The 21,954-nt window shown below is 39.5% G+C and overlaps 1 protein-coding gene across 3 annotated transcripts in view; it reads left to right on the top strand.

Moving 5' to 3' along the window:
- The first annotated feature begins 235 nt into the window (after positions 1–235).
- Positions 236–21,954, top strand: part of AHCYL2 (adenosylhomocysteinase like 2) — a 175,743-nt gene continuing 154,024 nt past the window's right edge. For all 3 annotated transcript variants that reach the window (XM_059933430.1, XM_059933429.1, XM_059933428.1), the window contains exon 1: positions 236–641. In XM_059933430.1, the coding sequence (XP_059789413.1) occupies positions 279–641 (363 nt within the window). In that variant the 5' untranslated portion in view covers positions 236–278. The remainder of the gene's footprint in view (positions 642–21,954) is intronic.

Below are 21,954 nucleotides of genomic sequence, written 5' to 3'. Positions count from 1 at the left end.
GGGGGCTGAGGTCCGACTGTCTTTTCTCCTCATGCGGCCCCGAGCAAGCGCACTACAGGTTCCGTGGCTCCACGCGAGCGAGCTAGCCAGGGCGGGGCGGGGCGGTGGGGGAGAGGCCGGGGCTGGCTGGCGGGCGGGCGGCCGGGCGGAGGAGGGGGGTGGGAGCGGAGGCGATGGAGGGGAGGAGTGGGGGAATGGGGGAGGGATGGGGAAGGGAGGCGGGAGGCGGGGCCGAGCAGGAGCTGGAGTCTGAGCCGGCGGTTGCAGTGGAGGCGGTGATGTCGGTGCAGGTCGTGTCAGCAGCGGCTGCCGCGAAGGTGCCTGAGGTGGAGCTGAAGGACCTGAGCCCCGCCGAGGCGGAGCCGCAGCTGGGACTGAGCACGGCGGCCGTGAGCGCCATGGCCCCCCCAGCAGGCGGCGGGGACCCTGAAGCTCCAGCTCCCGCGGCGGAGCGGCCGCCGGCCCCTGGCCCGGGATCGGGGCCCGCTGCGGCTCTCAGCCCCGCCGCTGGGAAAGTGCCTCAGGCGTCGGCCATGAAGCGGAGCGACCCTCATCACCAGCATCAGAGGCACCGCGACGGCGGCGAGGCCCTGGTCAGCCCCGACGGCACCGTCACCGAGGCGCCGCGCACGGTCAAGAAGGTATTGGGGCCGGGCTGCCTCTTTCGGAGAGCGAGGGTGGGAGGGGGAACCGCAGATCCTCTCGGCGCTGCGGCACCACCCTCCAGGCCCTCCCTTCTGATCGTAGGAGCAGAGAGATCCCTTTTCCCCTTAAACCCGCTCTCTCAGAGATGTTCCCACCCGGGCCCCAGTGCTGGGGAGCGAAGACTCCCGGTGGTACGGCCGTACTTAGCTGGGAATAACATGGAGGTAGTAGCGCTCTCCCCTGCTCCTTGGAATAGTATTACCCCTCTCTGTACTCCCAACATACTCCCGTGTGTATTTTCCAGACTATCGGGGAGAAGACCCCGATGGTGTAGAAAAAGCTTACTGCTTATGAGAGCTCATCCAGCAATAAGGGTGGAAAGAGCTTTTCTATTTGGAGATCTTTTCTATAAGGAGTAGTTACCTCGCACTGAGATCCTCAGTTGTGTGGTTTCTGTACAGATGATGATTTTCTGCCTTTCTGTGGCCAAGCGCTTCCATCGAGCAGTATTGATGCCGTGCCCTTCATTCCAGATACTGCAATATCCTTACATCTTCTCTGAATGTAGAAGTGTAATGGAGAGATTCTCTTCACTGTTTTCTCTTCAGAGGTTTGTCCTCTCTGCTCAGTAGTTGGTCACCAGGATTATTAGACTGTGTATGAAGAGAATGATTGTTTTATTGGTTCTTTTATTATGATCTGAAAGTGTTAGGAAGAAATGCTTCTACTTTTGGGAAAGGTGATCACTGTGGGGTTTTCTATCTCAGCTGTCAGCTTCTTTCAGATATAGTTTTGAAGAGGCCGTAGCCTCAGAACACCAAGGAGTAGGTGTGCCTAGATGTTTGATATTCCCAGTATTACCCTTACAATGGCTATCTGTGGTGTGTCTATCCTCTCATAAAGCAAATCAGTACGGAAGAAAAAGGGCAAATGTTGCAAAAACAGATGTGGATCGTATTAAAAGGGATTATCATTTTAATTTCCGAGGTATAATGTGAACACAGTGATTTATAGGTTTTTTTACTTTGTGAATGATTTTTTAAAATCTATTTAATTTATTTATTTTTGGCTGTGTTGGGTCTTTGTCGCTGTACGCGGGCTTTCTCTAGTTGCGGCGAGCGGGGGCTACTCTTCATTGCGGTGCGCGGGCTTCTCATTGCGGTGGCTTCTTTGGTTGCAGAGCACGGGCTTCAGTAGTTGTGGCTCGTGGGCTCTAGAGTGCAGGCTCAGTAGTTGTGGTGCACGGGCTTAGTTGCTCCTGGGCATGTGGGATCTTCCCGGACCAGGGCTCGAACCCGTGTTCCCTGCCTTAGGCAGGCGGATTCTTAACCACTGGCCACCAGGGAAGTCCCCTTGTGAATTATTTTTAATTGCTTTATCAGAACAGCAAGGAAGTGATGTGAAGTCTGCATTGGTTTCACTGTGCAGGATTCAGCTGAGTTGGAACCTTGTATCCAGCCTAACTTTGGTTGTAATAGCCTCATTATTAAGGTCTGAAGCAGAGAACCCTTCCATTTTAATTACCCAAATATGGGTGATAACATCAGAGGGAAGACTGAATGAATTTGTTTAATGGTGCTTTAGGACAGTGTCTTTCTCATTTGCATTATGAAACTTCTCTGGGAGGAATTATAGGAGGAAAGAGAGGCAGCGCAGGCACCAGTGCTGGTAGTACCTAGATTTGAGTCTGGAAATCTGAAATGTATTTGTAACTAGTTGAGGTGCTTTATAACTTTGGCCAAATCCAGTGATTAAGGGTCTTTTTGTGTAAAATCTGTATTTTGATTAGGTCTCTTGAGGGTAAGAGTGTTTAACAAATTGCCTTTATTTAGTTTTTTGGCCTTGTCATGAAGCTTGCGGGATCTTAGTTCCCTGACCAGGAATTGAACCCTGGGCCACAGCAGTGAAAGCACGGAGTCCTAACCACTGGACCGCCAGGGAACTCCCCAACAAATTGCCTTTTTTTTTTTAATATTTATTTTTATTTATTTGGCTGCATCTGGTCTTAGTTGCGGCACGTGGGATCTTCGTTGCAGCACGTGGGGTCTTTTTGTGTGGCCCGCGGGCTCAAATTACCTTTAGAACATGGGATTTACAGTCAAGTAGACCTGGGTTTGAATCCTAGTACCCCCACTAACTAGCTTTTGGGTAATTTCCAAATTCTCTACATCTTAGTCTTCTCTTTTATAAAGTGAGGTTACTAATACAATTGAAGATTAGAAATATTTGTAGAGGGCTTAGCATTGAACTTGGCACATACAGTGAGGGCTTAAGAAATTACAGAAATTATTAAGAATTGATTTTATTTTTTTCTTCCTTCCATCGTGGCTTAAGTGCACCACTATGGCTTCCTTTAAATGGTGTATACTATTCAATACATTCTATATAAAGCAGTGAAAAAATCACAGGCCAGCATCAGTCTGTTTTTCCCAATTCGAGATGTGTTTCTTGATCATTTTCCTTGTTGCTGAACCACCTTCTTCCTGTTTTTCCAGCATCAAAATGTAGGTCCCATGATTCTAGATTTACTCAGCAGCCTCAAGGCTTGGAAGGCAGGGCTGAGCTTGCCTTACAATGTTAATTGCAACCAAAAACCAACTTCTGTACTGGAAGTTAAGCAGGCAAAGCTCTGGGCAAGGATGCAGCTGTATGACACAACTACAGGCATTGCTGAGCTACTTTTGGGGGGCAGAATCTTTAACTTTCTTGACATCGAATTAGCTAAATTAAAACAAGTGCATGAGACTGACCTTCTTTCTTCAAGTTGAAAGTCACCTCCCCAAGGGACTGCAGTGTGATATTTTGATTTGTTAAGCCTTTCTTGATTTTTAATTTATTTAAATAATCATTCTGACCTTGACTCCCTTCTGCTTTTATTTTAGTGTAGGGAGGGACTGGAGGTACTTAGGATTGAAATAGCTACCTTTGGCTATGTAATTGGTGACCGTTGCTTTTATTTTGTAACTGTCACATACAAGCTTGTTTATCTTAAGCATATTTCCATTGATGGTTTCCCTTACTCCATTTGTGTATCTGTCATCAGTTTTCTTAGTACTGTTACTCTGTTCAGTCACACAAGGGAAATAAGCTTTTCATAAGAGCCAGACTTTCCAAGTGCAGCATTTAACCAGAATGAACATATGGTGTGCAGGTTACTCAGTCCCATCTTATCTTTGGCATCTACCTCCATCCTGTAATTTGTGGTGCTCTGGGGATCAGATCTTGTCACCATGGCTATCATATATTTGTATATAATGTTTTTCTTCGTAAGTGAACTCAACAAACCAAAAATCTCTGTAAGGAGTGATTTGTGAAATAGCAAGATAAAGTCCACAGTGAATGCAGTTGCAATAGTTGAGAGGATTTCTTCCCTGTGTTCTTGAAAATGGGGTAATAGGAATGTCACAGCACAGCAGGGAAAACAAGGCAGGAGAGGATTTATTTCAGAAAAGTTAAAACTTTCTGACAATAAGGCTGTGAGCCTAAGAACCACAACTAGTTTGTGCTTACGTCAATATCAGTAATGACCATGTTCAAGCAGATTCCTTTTTTTTTTTGGCAAATGAATCCACCTTGCGCTGGCTTTGTTGCTGTCAGCAGAGAATGAGTTGAGCCATGCTAGTGCTTTCTTGCCCTGAATTCTTTAAGCTCTTTATTTGGTTAATTATGGACTACTAAAATGAAACCTTTTGGATATAGTCATGGGAACAGGGGAGCAGTATTACTCCTTTTGCCAGTTAGGAAAGTACAGCCTTGCAAAATGTTCAGTAAGGCACTTGGCAGATTGACTGTAATAAGTTACCATTAATTGGCCCTTTATATGTTATTGGCATTTTTCTAATCCTGACAGCTACACAATGAGATATAAGTGGCATTATCTCCATTTCACAGATAAGGAAATGAGGTCCAGAGAAGGTAAAGTGCCTTGACCAAGGTTATACATCTAGAAAGTGGCAAAGGTAGGACTTAAAACCCCTGTTTTAAATCTTGGTCTGTTTCCAAAGCCCGTGTCCTTTTTATTATGCCACACTGATTCTAACTTTTTAGTTGCTGGGCTCTGGCTTTCTCCCAGAAGTCTGTCAGAATACTCAGTGAACTCTAAGTTATGTCTTTCTGGTTTAAGACTTAGGTCATCCCAAATCCAAAGTAAGGAGGGTCTGAGTCAGGGCTTTAGGAAGAGGACGGGAAAAAATTGTACAAATGTAGAATCTCAGAGAATTGTAAAATTATGAGAGAGGGAGAAGAGGATCTTATATGTATATAAAAAAGCATTTCAAGATCAATGATGTATTTTCACATTAGTAATTTAGTGATAATTTGAGAGATGTATTCTTATTTTTAAAGTTATAAATAAATCAGGAGTACCCAAGGACTCTGCTCCTCCTTTCTGTGCAGCTAACAGTTTTCCTTGTTCTTTAAGACCCACCTTCTCTTATGAATCAATCTCTAGTTAAACATTTTGAAAATTAGAAGGGGAAGCATATTGTTATGTATTCCTGCTGTGTCCCAGGCATTGTATTAGAGCTTTACATATACTATTTTATTTAAGCCTTTTAAGAGCTCTCAGAAATAGGTAGTGTTATCCTTGTTTTATTGAGGAAACCGAGGGTTGGAGAGATTAAGGAATTTGTCTCAAGGTTACACGTTTAGTAACTGTGATGTGAGCTAACAGAACTCTAATCTGTTTGACTCTCATGCACAAACTCCATTGCTTTTCTTCTTTTTTTTTTTTTTTGGGGGGGGCCCAGAGGCATGTGGGATCTTAGTTCCCTGACTAGGGATCAAACCTGCACCCCTTACATTGGAAGTGTGGAGTCTTAACCACTGGACCGCCAGGGAAGTCCCTCCATTGCTTTTCGTTCTTTTTTTTTTTTTAATTTAAATATTTATTTATTTGGCTGTGCTGGGTCTTGGTTACAGCACGCAGCGTCTTCACTGTGGCATGTGGGATCTTTAGTTGCGTCATGCGGGATCTAGTTCCCTGACCAGGGATCAAACCTGGGCTCCCTGAATTGAGAATGCAGTCTTACCCACTGGACCACCAGGGAAGTCCCTCCATTGCTTTTCAATTGAAGTATTTCTCTGTTCAAAGCTTAACTTAAACCTTTCAAATCTTAATCTGTATATTTTTGTGGATGTTTCTGTTATTTCACTAACAGGCGGTTTTTTATTTATTGAGCTTATTTAATGGTCTTACCATTTATTTATGTGAACATTTATGAATTTTCTGAGAAGGCAGCCCTTATTTTGTATAATTTCTGAATTCTCTTCTTCCTGGGAAAGACGGAACATTAAGAGCTGTTTTAGGAGGTTGCTCAGAGCTGAAGTTGCAGTTGTGTATTTAATGTCCTGAGGAAGACGACTTAGGTCCTTAGTGTCTAGTTAATAGAAGAAATGGATAGTTCATGAAAAGGGAGAGTGAGTTTCTTTATTATATCATTTCCTTGAAAGCGTTCTCCTCCCCCACAGTAAAAGAAAAAAAAAAGGAAGAGATTTGTTGGGATCTTCATTCAGACTTCATTCTTTCTTGGTAGTCCTTGTTTAAATAATTCAGAGAGGTACAACTGAGGTGGATGGGAGAAGAGTAAATCTTGGCAGCTGCCCCGATCCACCCGCCTGCCATCGTGTTCAGGTGGTATGCACAATTAGAGGAGCTGAAATTCCACTCCCCCAATAAGAGGTTTAGTTAGATTGATCAGGTTTCTATGGAATTTGGAGGAGCTTTTTATAGTCTGAATGACCTATGGCCCGAGATTTGGTGAGAGCTGAGCAAAGGAGAAAGCAGTGGAGTGAAATTTCTTCTGTAATGGTTCTAAGTAAAACTACTTTGATTAAATTCAATAACTTAAGCCATATGATGTGTATGATTTTCAGTTCCCTCTTCCCCGTCTATATTGTGCAGCAATTCAGTTAACCATTTTCCCTCTTGGACACTGCATTAAGCTGGTGATTTCCTATTCTTTTTTGTTTTTTAAGGGTCTTTCAATAGAAATGGATTGGTTTGGGGCACCTGCTTCTTTTTATCTCAGAACTTACATTAAGGAAGGGTATAGAGGTTCTAGAGCTGCTAGTTGAGTTTCTCTAAGTCAGACTTTTCCTTAAAGCCTTTCTGAATACTGCAAAGCTGTCACTGAAAGTTAAGCAAGCTGAGACTTAAGCTGGCTTCATCTTCCCTACAGATTTATCTCCCGCAGTGTTCCAATGTGAACCCTTCTGATCATTCTAAAAGATATGATTTGATATTGTTGACTACCTTTTCTTGGAAACTCTTTTCTCGGCTTCAGTTATAACTTCATTTATGGCTACCATTTACTGAATACTTACTCTCTTCTAGGCATCTATCTATCTCATCTCATTTAATCCTCATAACAACTTTATCAGATGACTATTATTATCTTTATTTTATAGATTAGAAAATATAGGCCCAAAGAGAGTAATTAACTTGCCCAAGGCTTTGCCAATCTTTGATGCCTTTGGGATCAGTGAGATGAAACACTGCCCACAGCAATAGTGAGAGGCTTTGCCACACTGCCAACCCCTTACTTTTCTGATTAAACGCCCATGTGAAATTTGCTTAAGTTATTGCACCTAGGCTGCTGAGACTATTCTGCAACCTTTTGGATCCCAGGATCTACCCTCTTCCAAGGGGAGGCCTCACATCCCTGTTTACCTCAGTCACTACCTGACGCCTAGTCAACCATTGTCTTCCTAATACTCATTCCCTTAAAACTCTCCTCATCCTCTCAGCCAGTCCAATCTTCCCGAACCTTTCCACTGTGTTCTCTACAACTTGCCCCTTCATTATCAGTGAATCTTCTTGTAGCATCAGCCTCTAGCAGCAAGATCAAGTTACAGGGGCAACAGTGGCACCTGGCACCTGGTATCCTGAACTATAATGGTGCAGCCCAAGCTGCAGCATCTCCTGCTTGGCATAAGCAAACATGACATCTTTTCCAAGCCCATTCTGTGGTGGTGTTTTTAACTGTGTAGCCCTGAAAGCTACCTCATGTCCTTTCTGTAAATTCTTTTTCTGTCCAACTCAGCCAGAGTTGACTTCTGCTGTTTATGGAACTCTGAGTGACGCACTGGTTGAACCTAACCATCTGCCTTTTTAGTTGCCTGCATCGACGGAACTGAGAGTTGCTAGAAAAAATCAGAAAACCAGGTAGATCGATGTCACTATAAACTCATAGTCGTCAACCTCATATGCTTGATCATCGCTGCCTCGTAATGTTATACATTTTCTAGTAAGGTTACTTTCACACTCACTGCAAATGATTATTTCATACTGTATCTTTTTACTTCTAATTTCATGTGTGTTCTTTTTAAACTAGTGATATGCCTTATACTTGTTATAAAAACAGAAACCACCAAAAGGGAATTCCTTCATCTTTGTACCTCCCAAATCTACAAACCTGCCTCCATCTGGGGTTCATCTTTTTCTCTTTCCCTCATGTTATGATAGGGGAAGATGTGTCCTTCATTCTGTCAAAGGCCGGTCCCTCCACAAGTGTTCTAATCACGTTCTCCAGTCTTGTTTTTTTTTTTAAGATTTAATGTTATTTATTTTTGGCTGCGTTGGGTCTTTGTTGCTGCTTGTGGGCTTTCTCTAGTTGTGGTGAGCAGGGGCTACTCTTCGTTGTGGCGCGAGGGCTTCTCCTTGCGGTGGCTTCTCTTGTTGTGGAGCACGGGCTCTAGGCGTGCGGGCTAAGTAGTTGTGGCACGAGGGCTTAGTTGCTCCGCGGCATGTGGGATCTTCCCAGACCAGGGATAGAACCCATGTCCCCTGCATTGGCAGGTGGATTCTTATCCACTATGCCACCAGGGAGGTCCCTCCAGTCTTCTTAAAGAACTTCTTCCTTTGGTTATTTCCTCTTTCTACTAGAGCCTTTCCTACAGATTTCCTTGCTCTAATCTCTCCCATTTTGAAAACCCTGTCATCTAACCTCCATATCTCCTTTCTGCTACTGTCCTATCTTTCTACTCCGTTGTGCAGCTAAGTTTCTTAAAGGAGTTTTCAGTGTATGCTATATACACCTTTTGTCTTCCCACATTCGTTAACCCACTCCTACTCTAATACTCTGACCCACATGACGCCCTCTTGCTGAAGCTGGTAATGTCCATCAGATTGAGAAACATGGCTATCTGTTTTTTCATCCCTCATCATATCGGACCTCTTGACACCAGTTTCTTACCAAAACACTCTCCTCTCTTGGCTTCCATTACCCTCCTCTTTACCAGTTTTCCTCTTATTTCCCCAGCTGCGCCTTCTCAGTCTTCTTTATGGGTTCTTTCTCCTTGATCCTGGGTGCTCTGCTCTTTCCATTGTGTTTTCTCCCTCAGTCATCCACAGCATTCCTGTGCCTTTGAGTATCATCTACATACCAACAACTCCCCAGATTATTTCTTTAGCCAGGACCCCTCTCCTGAATGCCAATCTTGTGTGTGTACAACTCCCTACTTGCAGTTGGACTTCAGAACTAATGTCGAAAATGGAATATTTATCTCCTGTCTAATCCTCAAAATATGTTCTTGTTTTCTTCATATCAGTAAAATGGTAGTTACATTATTTTTTGCCTTTTTAAAAAAAAGTTGTTTTTAATTACACAAGTAATGCTTGAATGTATTCTTGTGAAATAATTCAATCTAATGAAGGAAACTCCTTCCTTGGCCCTCAGCCAGTCTTGTTCCCCTCCCCAGAGACCTCTGCTATCAACTTATCTTTTTCAACTTTACATTCATATTGTACATAGAGAAATTGGTAGTTTTATAATAACTTGTACATAAATAAAAGTACATTTTATATATATATATATATATACATTTATATATATACATTGTTTTGCAGGTTGCTTTTTCCACTTAACAGAATGTCTTGGAGCTTTTTACATATCATTACTTATATATGTATCTCATACTTTTTGACTGCTGAGTTGATTTTCAAAGTCTATACCATTGTTGTCTATTAAACTATTCTGTTGATGCACATTTAACTTAATTTTTATATGCTGTAGTAGCTATCTGTATGCATTCTTTTTGTGTACATGTATAAGTGTTTCTCTAGGATAGATAACCTAAAAGTAGAATTTTGGAGTTGAAAGATATCCACATTTTAAACTTAATACATAATATCATGTTGCCTTCAAAAATGTAGTACCATTTTACACATCAACTAACTATATACAAGATAACCTTTTTACTACACCTTCACCAATACTGTATATTTTTACATCTTTTATAAGAAAAAAAGACATAAAGATGTAAAGATGCCTTTTTTTAAAGGCATTTACTATTGTTTGTTTTTTTTATTTTTTTATTTTTTTTATTTATTTATTTTTTTATTTATGGCTGTGTTGGGTCTTCGTTTCTGTGTGAGGGCTTTCTCTAGTTGTGGCAAGCGGGGGCCACTCTTCATCACGGTGCGTGGGCCTCATTATCGCAGCCTCTCTTGTTGCGGAGCACAGGCTCCAGACGCGCAGGCTCAGTAATTGTGGCTCACGGGCCTAGTTGCTCCGCGGCATGTGGGATCTTCCCAGACCAGGGCTCGAACCTGTGTCCCCTGCATTGGCAGGCAGACTCCCAACCACTGCGCCACCAGGGAAGCCCCCTTTACTATTGTTTTTAATTAGTACTTTTTTCTGCTTATAGTGAGGCTGAGAATATTTTCATGAATAAATTGGTAGTTTATATTCTTTTTCTTGTAATTACCTGTTCATATTTATTCATTAACAAATATTTATTGAGGGATTACTATGTGCCAAGTGCTGGGTATTCAGCAAAATAGATGAAGATCTCTGTCCTCCTATTGACTTGCCTTTTTCATGTTGGCTTGTAGGAATTCTTTATATTTTCTGGATATTAATTCTTTCGTTGTTGTTGTTGGCCATGCCACGCAGCATGCAGGATCTTAGTCCCCAACCAGGGATCGAACCCACGCCCGCTACAGTGGAAGCACAGAGTCTTAACCACTGAACCCCCAGGGAAGTCCCTGGGTATTAATTCTTTGTGTATATGTTGCAGATATTTTTTCTACTCTATTTCTTGTTGACTTGTAAGTTTGTTTATATTAAAAGTTTTTATGTAGTCAGATTGGCCATTTTTTTCTTTTATGGCTTAAACATTTTGTGTCTCAGAATGGCCTTTCCTACCCCAGGTTTATAAACAAGTTCTTTTATATTTTCTTCAGCTGTTTTCATGGTTGTGTTTATTATCTTTTGGTCTTCAGTCCATCTGGAATTTATTTTTGTTTGTAATATAAGATAGGGACTATTTGGAATGTAAGATAGCTCTATTTGGTCCCAAATAAAATTTAATATTATACTTGCTCGGGTTTGTTCTCTTTTTTTTTTTTTCCTCTTTAACTCGTGCTTCTTAACAGTTTTTTAAAGGAATTTTTACTACATTCATGTCTGTTGTTTCTGTGAGAGAGAAAAGATTATCCTTCCGGATGCTTGTTTAATAATCTCCCCCAGTACATTCTGAGCTTCTTTTGTGCAAAAACCACTTATGTGTTGTGTGCTGAACACTGCTAAGTGGTAGGGTTATTAAATCAAAATAACATTCTTGCCCTCAAGAAGAGGGTAGGGAATGTGGATAGGAAAATAAATAAGTACAATCTAGTTTAGTATGAGCACCACTGGAAGCAGGAATTGTTGCAGTTTGTGCAGGTCAGCATTGAAATGGAGGTATATCACCTTAGGAAAATGAGTTGGTTGTCCACCCAGGAAGCTTCACAGTGTAGTGGAACCTTTGTGAGGTTTCCATGTTCCAGCTTTACAAATCCAGAAATTCACATTTTTAGTACACTTAGAGTTCATTCACCTCTTAGGACTCGTTCATTCAAACCAAACTCACAAGAGACTCATTTAAAACAAAATGATAACTTCTAGTTTATGGTCAGAACAGAACTTTCAAGCTAATCTGAAATACGTGTCAGGAGACTTTGGAAAGTCTACATGGGAAGTCTAATCATAAAGACAGTTTCTTAAGTTTGGAATCTTTTAGGTCCTTGCTACTCAAACCAGTCTATGATCAGAAGCATTGGCATCGCCTTTGATCTTGTTGGAAATGCACAATCTCAGGCAATTGGTTCTGTACTAGTGCATACCCACCAGAACCTTAGTTTTTTATTCATTGTTGAATAATGTTGGCTTAGCAGTTGGCTTATTTCATGTTTCTCTTTTATGAAATCTCAGAGTAGAGAGGCAAGAAAATCATTTTAGGGTTTTGTGGAAGGGCAGAAATTTATAATAAAACATTATAAGACTTGTAATGAAATATTTGATAGTCACAGAGACGGAAGCATAGATGGGCACAGATATACAAAGACAGACATACACAGAGATTCCCCCACATACACAGAACCCCTGAAGACCCCTCCACTCAGACACTGCCCCCCGCCCCCCCCCCCCCCCCCCCGCCAGACACACACACACACACACCCACAGAGAGCGTCTCCACAGAGTCCTGGACTTATACCCACAGAGACACCCGACCCAGACTCACATGCACCCTGAGGCCCGGTCCTATACAGAGAGATATACACACACACACACCCCCAACAGGTAATGTGTAAAACTCAGATTTTCATAGGACTTGAGTAGTGTTCTCCATAGCTATTTTGAGGAGAAGGGATGAGTATACTCTCTAAGGTACTTTTATCTGAGCCAGAAAATGAAGCAAAAATAGATGGGCTGCCACCAGGTCTGCAGAACAGTGAATGCTATAAAGTTTTATTTGAGTTCCTATTTCTGGAACTGCTTGTTCCTGGGCATCATTTTCAGCTTGATGTACTCATCATGCTTGGATGGAAAGTTATTCTCTTTCTCTCAGGAGCTTGTATGCTAGATTGCTGGTTAAGCAGAGTTCCATACTCAGTGCCCCTGGATGCTATCTGAGTCACATAAATCTGCCCAGAATTGGAAGATCTAGAAACACTGTACCTATGTAGAAGACTCGTACTGAGTCCTCTGTGGGTGTGTGGGATTGAAGAATGTAGAGTGGAGAGGGAAAATTATGTTAAAACTAGAAAGAGATGTAATTTGGGGTTGTTTAACCTGTTGGATCATTCATGGTATAGGTTTGCATAAAGATCTGTGATGAAGCTTCAGAGTGACTCAGGGGAATAATTTAGTTGTAAGTTAAAGGATTTAAAAACTATATGGATGTGGGCTGGGGGTTGCACACTGTGTTGTTTGATAGATCATTGGTATCCACGTACCCAGGGATTTGGCTTGGGTAGCATCTTGGAGAGAAGTATCTTGTTAGGGAAAAAGAGACTCGACTGTACAGCATGTTTGTGCCTAAATACTTAAAAGTTTCTATCACACTGAGGGAGTAAGGCACCAGAGAGACATTAGTAGAATAGTTTTATAAATGTAGGTTCCAAAAGGAGATAAATATTTTTCTCTTGCTCCCTGGTACATGTATATGTATTCATTTGACCAAAAGCTTGTTAAAAAAATTGTTTTTCCCAAGCATATGGAAGAGTACAGAGAAAATTGTACTCACTGCCCAATTTAACATATGTTAGCATTTTGCAAAATTTTCTGTAGATTTTTTTAAAAAATAAATTTATTTATTTTATTTTTGGCTGCGTTGGGCCTTTGTTACTTCGCGCAGGCTTTCTCTAGTTGCGGTGAGTGGGGGCTACTCTTCGTTTCGGTGCACGGGCTTCTCATTGCAGTGCCTTCTCTTGTTGAGGAGCACGGGCTCTAGGTGCACAGGCTTCAGTAGTTGTGGCACACAGGCTTAGTTGCTCCACAGCATGTGGGATCTTCCCGGACCAGGGCTTGAACCCGTGTCCCCTACATTGGCAGGCGGATTCTTAACCACTGTGCCACCAGGGAAGCCCTGTAGATGTTATTTAAAAGATATAAAACATTGTAGATAAAATGGAAGACTCTTTGTACCCCTTCTCTGTTTATTTCCTTTCTTTCTTTCCTTCTCTTTCTCCCAACACAGAGGTAACTGCTCTTCAAACTTTACTGTTTATAATTCCCCTTCATGTTTTAATACTTTTGCTACATATTGTTTATCAGTATCAATTGTATATCAGTAAACGATATATAGCATTGTTTTGCATGTTTATAAACTTAACATAAGTGGTTTTATAGAGCAGATATTTATTCTGCAACCTACTTTTTTCACTCAACTTTGAGTTTTAACCAGTCTGAAACGTGTAGATTTTCCTGTTGATTAATTTTAACTACTGTGTAGTACTTCATTGTATGAATATACCACTTTTTACCCATTCCCCTTTAATGTTTCCTTTTTTTTTTCTGGAGTGAACATCCTTAATCATGTTTCCTTATGCACAGTTCCTTTTGAGCGTTTCTCTAGGACATATCCCTATGAGCAAAATTGCTTCAGGTATGTCAGCTTTACCAGATACTCCCAAATTGCTTTCTAAATTGATTTTATTAATTTCTATTTTCTGAATCCTTACTAATATGTGCAATTGTCAGGCATTGAACTTTTGTTCAGTTGAACTACCAAGGTCTGGTAGTTGTGAAATGGTATCTCTGCTGTTTTAATTTGTATTTCCTTGGATAAAGTGAGATTGAGCATCTTTTAATATGTTTGTAGTCCATTTGGATTTACTTTTTTGTAAATTGTGGTCTGTATTCATATCCTTTCCCATTTTTCTTTTGGGATCTTATTGGCTTTTATTATTGATTTGTAAAAGTTATTTATTTATTTTAAAAATATTTATTTATTTGGCTGCACCGAGTCTTTGTTGCTGCACACAGGATCTTTAGTTGCGGCACGCGAACTCTTTGTTACAGCACGTTGAATGTAGTTCCCTGACCAGGGATCGAACCCAGGCCCCCTGCATGTGGAGAGCGGAGTCTCAGCCATTGGACCACCAGGGAAGTCTCTGTAAAAGTTCTTTAAATATATTCATTCTAATCCTTCATCATATATATGTGTTGCAAATATCTTCCAGTCTGTGTCTTGCTTTTTTTTTAACTTATGACTTTCATACAGAAGTTAAATTTTTTAGTGTAAAGTTGATCAGTTTTTTTTCCCTCTGTGTAGTTTGTCCTTTTTGAGTCTTGTTTTAGAAACTTTTCCCTATCTTGAGGTCATATACTCTTCTATATAGTCTTCTAACATGTTTAATTTTGTTTTTTCACAATTTAGTCTTTAATCTGTCTGGGATTTATTTTTGTTTATGGTGTGAGATAGTGATCTATTTTATTTTATTTTTCCATATGGATAACCAATTGTCCCAGCCCTGTTTGTTGACTAAGTCTATCCTTTCCCCATTGATATATGTTGCCACTTTCTGTCATATGCTCTGTATCCATTCTGTTCTGGGTGGTCTCTTTGTTGATCTCTTTACCAATACCACACTTTTTTTTAAATTACTAGAACTTTATAATAACTCTTGATGTTTGCTTGGATAAGTTCCTCCTAATGTATTCTTTAAAATTTTTAACAGCTTTATTGAGGCAAAATTTACATAGGGTAAAATTCACCCATTGTATATTCAGTTCAATGACTATTAATAAATATATCTGTAGAGGTTTTTTTTTTCACTATGGCAAAAGATATGTAAAACATAAAATTTACCACTTTAATCATTTTAAAGTTATATAGTTCAGCAGCATTAAGTGTATTCACATTGTTGTGAAACTATCACCACCGCTCACTTCCAGGGCTTTTTTCATCTTCCCAAACTGAAACTTCATTATACCCATTAAAGAATAACTCCCCATTCCCCTCTCCTGCCAGTCTGTAGCAACCACCATTCCACTTTGTCTTTATGAATTTGACTATTCTAGGTACCTTATATAAGTGGAATCATATAGTATTTGCCCTTTTGTGTCTAGCTAATTCACTTAGCAAAATGTCTTCAAGGTTCATCCACGTTGAGGCTTGTGTCAGAATTTTATTCTTTTTTAAGGTTGAATAATATTCCAGTGTATGTATATGCCACATTTTGTTTAACCATTCATTCATTGATGAACACTGGGTTGCTTCTACCTTTTGGCTGTTGTGAATAATGCTGTTATAAACATTGGTGTACAAATACCTTTGAGTCCTTGTATTCAATTCTTTGGGTATATACCTAGAAGTAGAATTGCTGGATCATGTCTTAATTCTATTTCTAATTTTTTGAGGAACTGCCATACTGTTTTCCATAGCAGCTACACCATTTTACACTCTTACCAGCAATGTACAAAAGTTCTAATTTTTTAACATCCTCAATATCATTTATTTATTTACTTACTTAGTTATTATAATAGCTACCCTAACGGGTATGAAATATCTTAAAAAGTTGCCATCACAGTCTAGTTTAAGAGCAGTTTTGTTTCCCCCAAAAATCCCTTTTACTCATTTGCAGTCAATCCTTGCTCCCACTCTCCACCCCAGCTAATCATTCATTTGCTTTCTTTGTCCATAGATTTGCCTCTACTGGAAATTTCATGTAAATGAATCATGCAGTATATGGTCTTTTGTATCTAGCTTTTTCACTTAGCATAAAGTTTTTGAGGTTCAGTTGTATATCAGTAGTTTACCTTTTTATTGCTGAATGGCATTCCATTGTATGGCTATACCACATTTTATTTATCATTTTACTCATTGATGGACGTTTGGATTGTTTCCAAGTTTTGGCTGTTTTGAATAATGCTGCTGTGAACAATCATGGAGAAGTCTGTGTGGACATATATTTTAATTTCTCTTAGGCGGCTATCTAAGAGTAGAATTGATGGGTTATGTGTTAAGTTTAACTTTTTAAGAAAATGGTAACTTTTCCGAAGTGTTTGTATGATGTTACGTTCCCACCAGCAATGTATGTGTTTTGGTTTCTCTACATCCTTTTTTTTTTTTTTTAATTTTATTGAAGTATAGTTGATTTACAATGTTGTGTTAATTTCTTCTGTACAGCAAAGTGACTCAGTTATACATATATATGTATATTCTTTTTTTTTTTTTTACTTTTTATTTATTTATTTATTTATTATTTTTGGCTGTGTTGGGTCTTCGGTTCGTGCGAGGGCTTTCTCTAGTTGCGGCAAGCGGGGGCCACTCTTCATCGCGGTGCGCGGGCCTTTCACTATCGCGGCCCCTCCTGTTGCGGGGCACAGGCTCCAGACGCGCAGGCTCAGTAGTTGTGGCTCACGGGCCCAGCTGCTCCGTGGCATGTGGGATCTTCCCAGACCAGGGCTCGAACCCGTGTCCCCTGCATTAGCAGGCAGATTCTCAACCACTGCGCCACCAGGGAAGCCCTGTATATTCTTTTTCATATTCTTTTCCATTATGGTTTGTCACAGAATGTTGAATATAGTTCCCTGTGCTATACAGTATGACCTTGTTGTTCTACATCCTTTCTAACACTTGGCATTATCAGTCTTTTTGATTATAGCCATTTTAGTGGTTATGTAGTGCTATCTCGTTATGGTTTGAGTTTGCATTTCTCCATGGCTAGTGACATTGAGCATCTTTTCATGTCCTTCTTAACCATTTGTATATCTACTTTGATGAAATCTATTCAGATCGTTTGCCCATTTTTAAATTGGGTTGTTTTCTTATTATTAAGTTGCAAGAATTCTTTCTATATTCTGAATACAAGTCCTTTATCAGGTACAAGATTTGTAAATATTTTCTCCTAGTCTGTGGCTTGTCTTTTCATTTTCCTAATGATTTATTTTGAAGAGCTAATGTTTCTTTTTTTTTTAATAAATTTATTTATATATTTATTTATTTTTTGGCTGTGTTGAGTCTTCATTTCTGTGCGAGGGCTTTCTCCAGTTGTGGCGAGTGGGGGCCACTCTTCATTGCGTTGCGCAGGCCTCTCACTGTCGCGGCCTCTGGTTGCGGAGCACGGCTCCAGACGCGCAGGCTCAGTAGTTGTGGCTCATGGGCTCAGTTGCTCCTCGGCATGTGGGATCCTCCCAGACCAGGGCTCGAACCCGTGTCCCCTGCATTGGCAGGCAGACTCTCAACCACTGCGCCACCAGGGAAGCCCAGAGCTAATGTTTTTAATTTTGATGGAGTCCAATTTAATCCTTTTTTAAGAAATGTGCTTTTGGTGTTATGTCTAAGAAATCAGTAACTCAAGGTCACAAAAATATTTTGTTTTCTTCTAATGGTTTTATAGTTTTAGATTTTATATTTAGGTCTGTGATCCATTCTGAGTTGATTTTATTGTATGGGATGAGATATGGGCCTAATCTTTTTTCCTTCATATGGATATACAGTTGTCCCAGCTCCATTTGTTGAAAAGGCTGTGCTTTCCCTGTTGAATTGTCTTGACACCATTGTTGAAAATTAGTTGTTTGTAGATATGTGGGTCTATTTCTGGACTCTATATTCTGTTCCAATGATTTGCTTATTTATCTTGATGCCAATACTATACTTTCTTGATTACTGTAGCTTTATAGTAAGTACTGGAATTGGGTAGTATAAATGCTCCTATTTTGTTCTTCTTTTTCAAAATTATTTTGGGTTTTGTAGGTCCTTTAAATTTTCATATAACTTTTAGGATAAGCTTGTCATTTTCTATGAAAAAGCTTGCCAGGATTTCGATAGGGATTGTGTTGAATCAATAAGTCATCTTGGGAGAATTCTCATCGTAATGATATTGAGCCTTGCAACCCATAAACGTGAAACGTCTCTCCATTTTTTTTAGCTATTCGCTAATTGCTCTTAGCAACGTTTTGTACTTTACAGTGTACAGGCTTAACACTTCTTCTGTTAAATTTATTTATAAGTATTTTTTTTAGATGCTATTATGAGTGAAATCGTTTTATTTTATTTCAGATTGTTTTACTAGTATATAGAAATACAATTGACTTTTTTTTTACTGTGATAGATAAAATATACACATTTATCGTTTTAACCAATTTATTTTTTAATATTTATTTATTTATTTATTTTTGGACGCGCAACGCTCAGCTCGTGCAATTGTAGTTCCCTGAGCAGGGATTTAACCCGGGGCCACGGCAGCGAAGGTGCCAAGTCCTAACCAGTGGACCACCAAGGAATTCCCTCATTTTAACCATTTTAAAGTGTACAATTCATTGGCATTAAGTACATTCACAATGTTCTATAACTGTCCCCACTCTCTATACCCAAAACTTTATCATCCCCAAGAAAAACTCTGTACCCATTAAATAACTCCCCTTTCCCTCCTCTTCCTAGCCCCTGTCTCTATGAATTTTCCTTTGGGTACTTCATATAAGTGGAGTCATACAGTATTTATCCTTTAGTATCTAGCTTATTTCACTTGGTATAATGTTTTTCAGATCCATCCATGTTGTATCATATATCAGAATTTCATTCCTTTTTTTTTTTTAACGTTGTCATTCTTTTTTAAATTTTTAATTTTATTTATTTTTAATTTTTTTGGCTGCACCATGCGGCTTGCAGGATCTTAGTTCCCTGACCAGGGATTGAACCCATGCCCTCAGCAGTGAAAGCGCGGAGTCCTAACCACTGGACTGCCAAGGAATTATACCTTCATTCCTTTTTAATGCTGAACAATATTCCATTGTATCTATATACCACATTTTGTTTATCCTTTCCTCCGTTGATGGGCATTTGTGCTGTTTCTCCCTTTTGGCTATTATGACTAATACTGCTATGAACGTGGGTATATAAAGATCTATTTGAATCCCTGTTTTCAATTTGGTATATATCCAACTGAAATTTGGATATATACCTACTAGTAGAATTGATATTCGTATGTCAATCTTGTATCCTGCAGCCTTGCTAAACTTGTTTATTACTCTAGTTGGTTTTTGGAGATTCTTTAAATTTTCTACATACAGGATCATGTCATCTACAAATGACCTCTTTACTTCTTTTCCAATGTGTATGCCTTTAATTTCTTATTCTTGCCAATTGCACTTCCTAGAGCCTCTAGTAGAAATGGTGAGAGCTGACATCTTTGCCTTGTTCCCAATCTTAAAGGAAAAGTATTTAGTCTTTTACTATTAAGTATGATGTTAGCTGGTGGTTGGTAGGTTCTTGGATGTTAACTGGAACAAAAATGTATGACCTAAAAGTTGAGAATTATGTTTTCTTCAGCAGACTTTATGAGGACTTCAAGCCCAGAAGACAGTCTCTCAGATAGCTCTGAGGGACTGCTCTGAAGAAGAGGTAAGGGAGGAGCCAGGATATGGAGGGGTTTTTGCAACAAAGACCAGGTAGTCGGAACATCAAAAGATTACCATTAATTAAAGGAAACCAGTTATCTCAGGTTAATGAATTTAGCATTTTTCTATGTATGGGAAGATGCAAGAGTCTGAGCTCATTGAAATCATTCCTTTGATACGCACCTTAGCTATCTGGGGCCAGTATCTTGTTCTTTCCCATCCTGAGTCCTTTCAGGGTGCACCATTGGGGATGGCAATAGTGGCTGAGGGCTTGGTGAGGGGGTATTGTCTCCATCCTGAGTTCCCTCAGAGCTCACTGTTGGGTGTGGTGGGGGGGGGGGTGGCTGTTGTGGCTTGATGGCTGCAACATCCTTTGTTTACTGATTTGGCAGGCAACATTTGTCATTCACATGGGCCTGGCAGGAAGTGACCTTCCTTACTTACCTGTGAGCCTGAGAACTCTGTGTGCCAGTTACCAGCCTGGTTTTTCCAAGAGGGCTTTGTAAGCATTGGCGCCATAAAGTCAACCTTAGTTTCATGAAGCTGTCTAATTGTATCTGATGTTATGCATCTTGTGTCCTGTTTCAAGGAGAACAGATTCTTATTTAACTTATTAAAATAACTATGTTGCCATGAAAATAAGAACACTTAAAAGTGTTCCAAAAAAAAATTTATATATTCTCCTACCTGAGGAATCAGGTAGGAGAAAATATAAATGTTACATTTTAGTTTACCAAGGTATAATCTATTAGATTGCTGTAAGTTATAGATAGTTTAAGAGAAAAGGGAAAGGAGTTCCTTATATCTGGAAAGTAGAACATTAAAGAGCCAGCAAAATTTCAAACAAGAAGGCCATAAAAAGTCAAAATCCTTCTTTATCAGTTCGTTCAGTCCCATGTGATTAATTTGTGTTTTGCTTGATCTTGGATTAGCAGTTTCAAACATTTTCAGAGAAGAATCTGAGTAAAACAGAAACTCTCTGTGCATAACAAAAAATTTAAAATCATTGAGGTTAAAGATTTGATGAAAGTTCATTTGATAAGGAAATCTGGATATTTCTATGGCATACAACATTTTGGCATAATAATAAGACAATGAAGATACTGACAGATTTCTATGAACTTCATGCAATTTCTGGAATACCTATATTATTAACATTTACCTATAAAAAATATAACGTAGGTAAGCTTAAGCATCCCTTTTTATTTGGCAGCATTTTCCATGCAACATAATATATCAAATAAATGAAATTATTATTATTTTTTAACATTTCTTTTTACAAAGTAAAAGAACAAATCCTTTGATTTTCGAGGAGCCTTTGGGACTCTCTAGTTTGAGATTAAAAAGACGTCATTTAGAATTTGATTTTAGGAAGTTTGTCAAAAATCTCAAAAGGTTTGAATATTTGATTATATAGGGTCCGAGGTCACTATGATACAATACTTAGTTATCCATTTAACCAAAGTGATAATAAAAAATTTTAAAGGCAAATATAGGAAGTAATATAGCTGTAAAAGAAAAAAAGAAAAGAAAAAATTTTAGCTCATTCAGTACTGCGAAGACTTTTTTTTTTGAGTAATCAAAGACATGATAAAGAGAATATGAAATACAGGACATTATTTTGATAAGATATAAAATCTTTGTTTCTTAGGCAGATTACTTAAAGGTAAAGAAAAACCTTACAGTTTCTTGGACTTCCCTGGTGGTGCAGTGGTTAAGAATCCGCCTGCCAATGCAGGAGACATGGGTTCAAGCCCTGGTCTGGGAAGATCCCACATGCCACGGAGCAACTAAGCCCGTGAACCACAACTACTGAAGCCCACGTGCCTAGAGCCCGTGCTCCGCAACAAGAGAAGCCACCACAATGAGAAGCCTGCCACTGCAACGAAGAGTAGCCCGGCTCGCCGCAACTAGAGAGAGCCCACACACAGCAACAAAGATCCAACACAGCCAAAAATAAATAAATTAATTAATTTTAAAAAAAAGAAAAAAAGAAAAACCTTACAGTTTCTTAATAAGAGCAGACAGTAATCCACTAAAACTTTGTCATTCTAGTTTTGCATTAGTATACTTTTGATGTTAAGGCTCATCTTTTATTTTTAACTTGTAAATAAGTCCTTTCAATATTAGCAGTTTGAGCACACATAAAATTCCTTTTCCACAAACGTTCTACACATTTTAAAATGTTCATTTAGTTTTT

Source organism: Balaenoptera ricei, chromosome 9 (genome assembly GCF_028023285.1).
Source record: "Balaenoptera ricei isolate mBalRic1 chromosome 9, mBalRic1.hap2, whole genome shotgun sequence".
NCBI classification, from domain to species: domain Eukaryota; kingdom Metazoa; phylum Chordata; class Mammalia; order Artiodactyla; family Balaenopteridae; genus Balaenoptera; species Balaenoptera ricei.
Note: the sequence above shows the minus strand (reverse complement) of the source record. Positions and strands in the feature narration are given on the sequence as shown.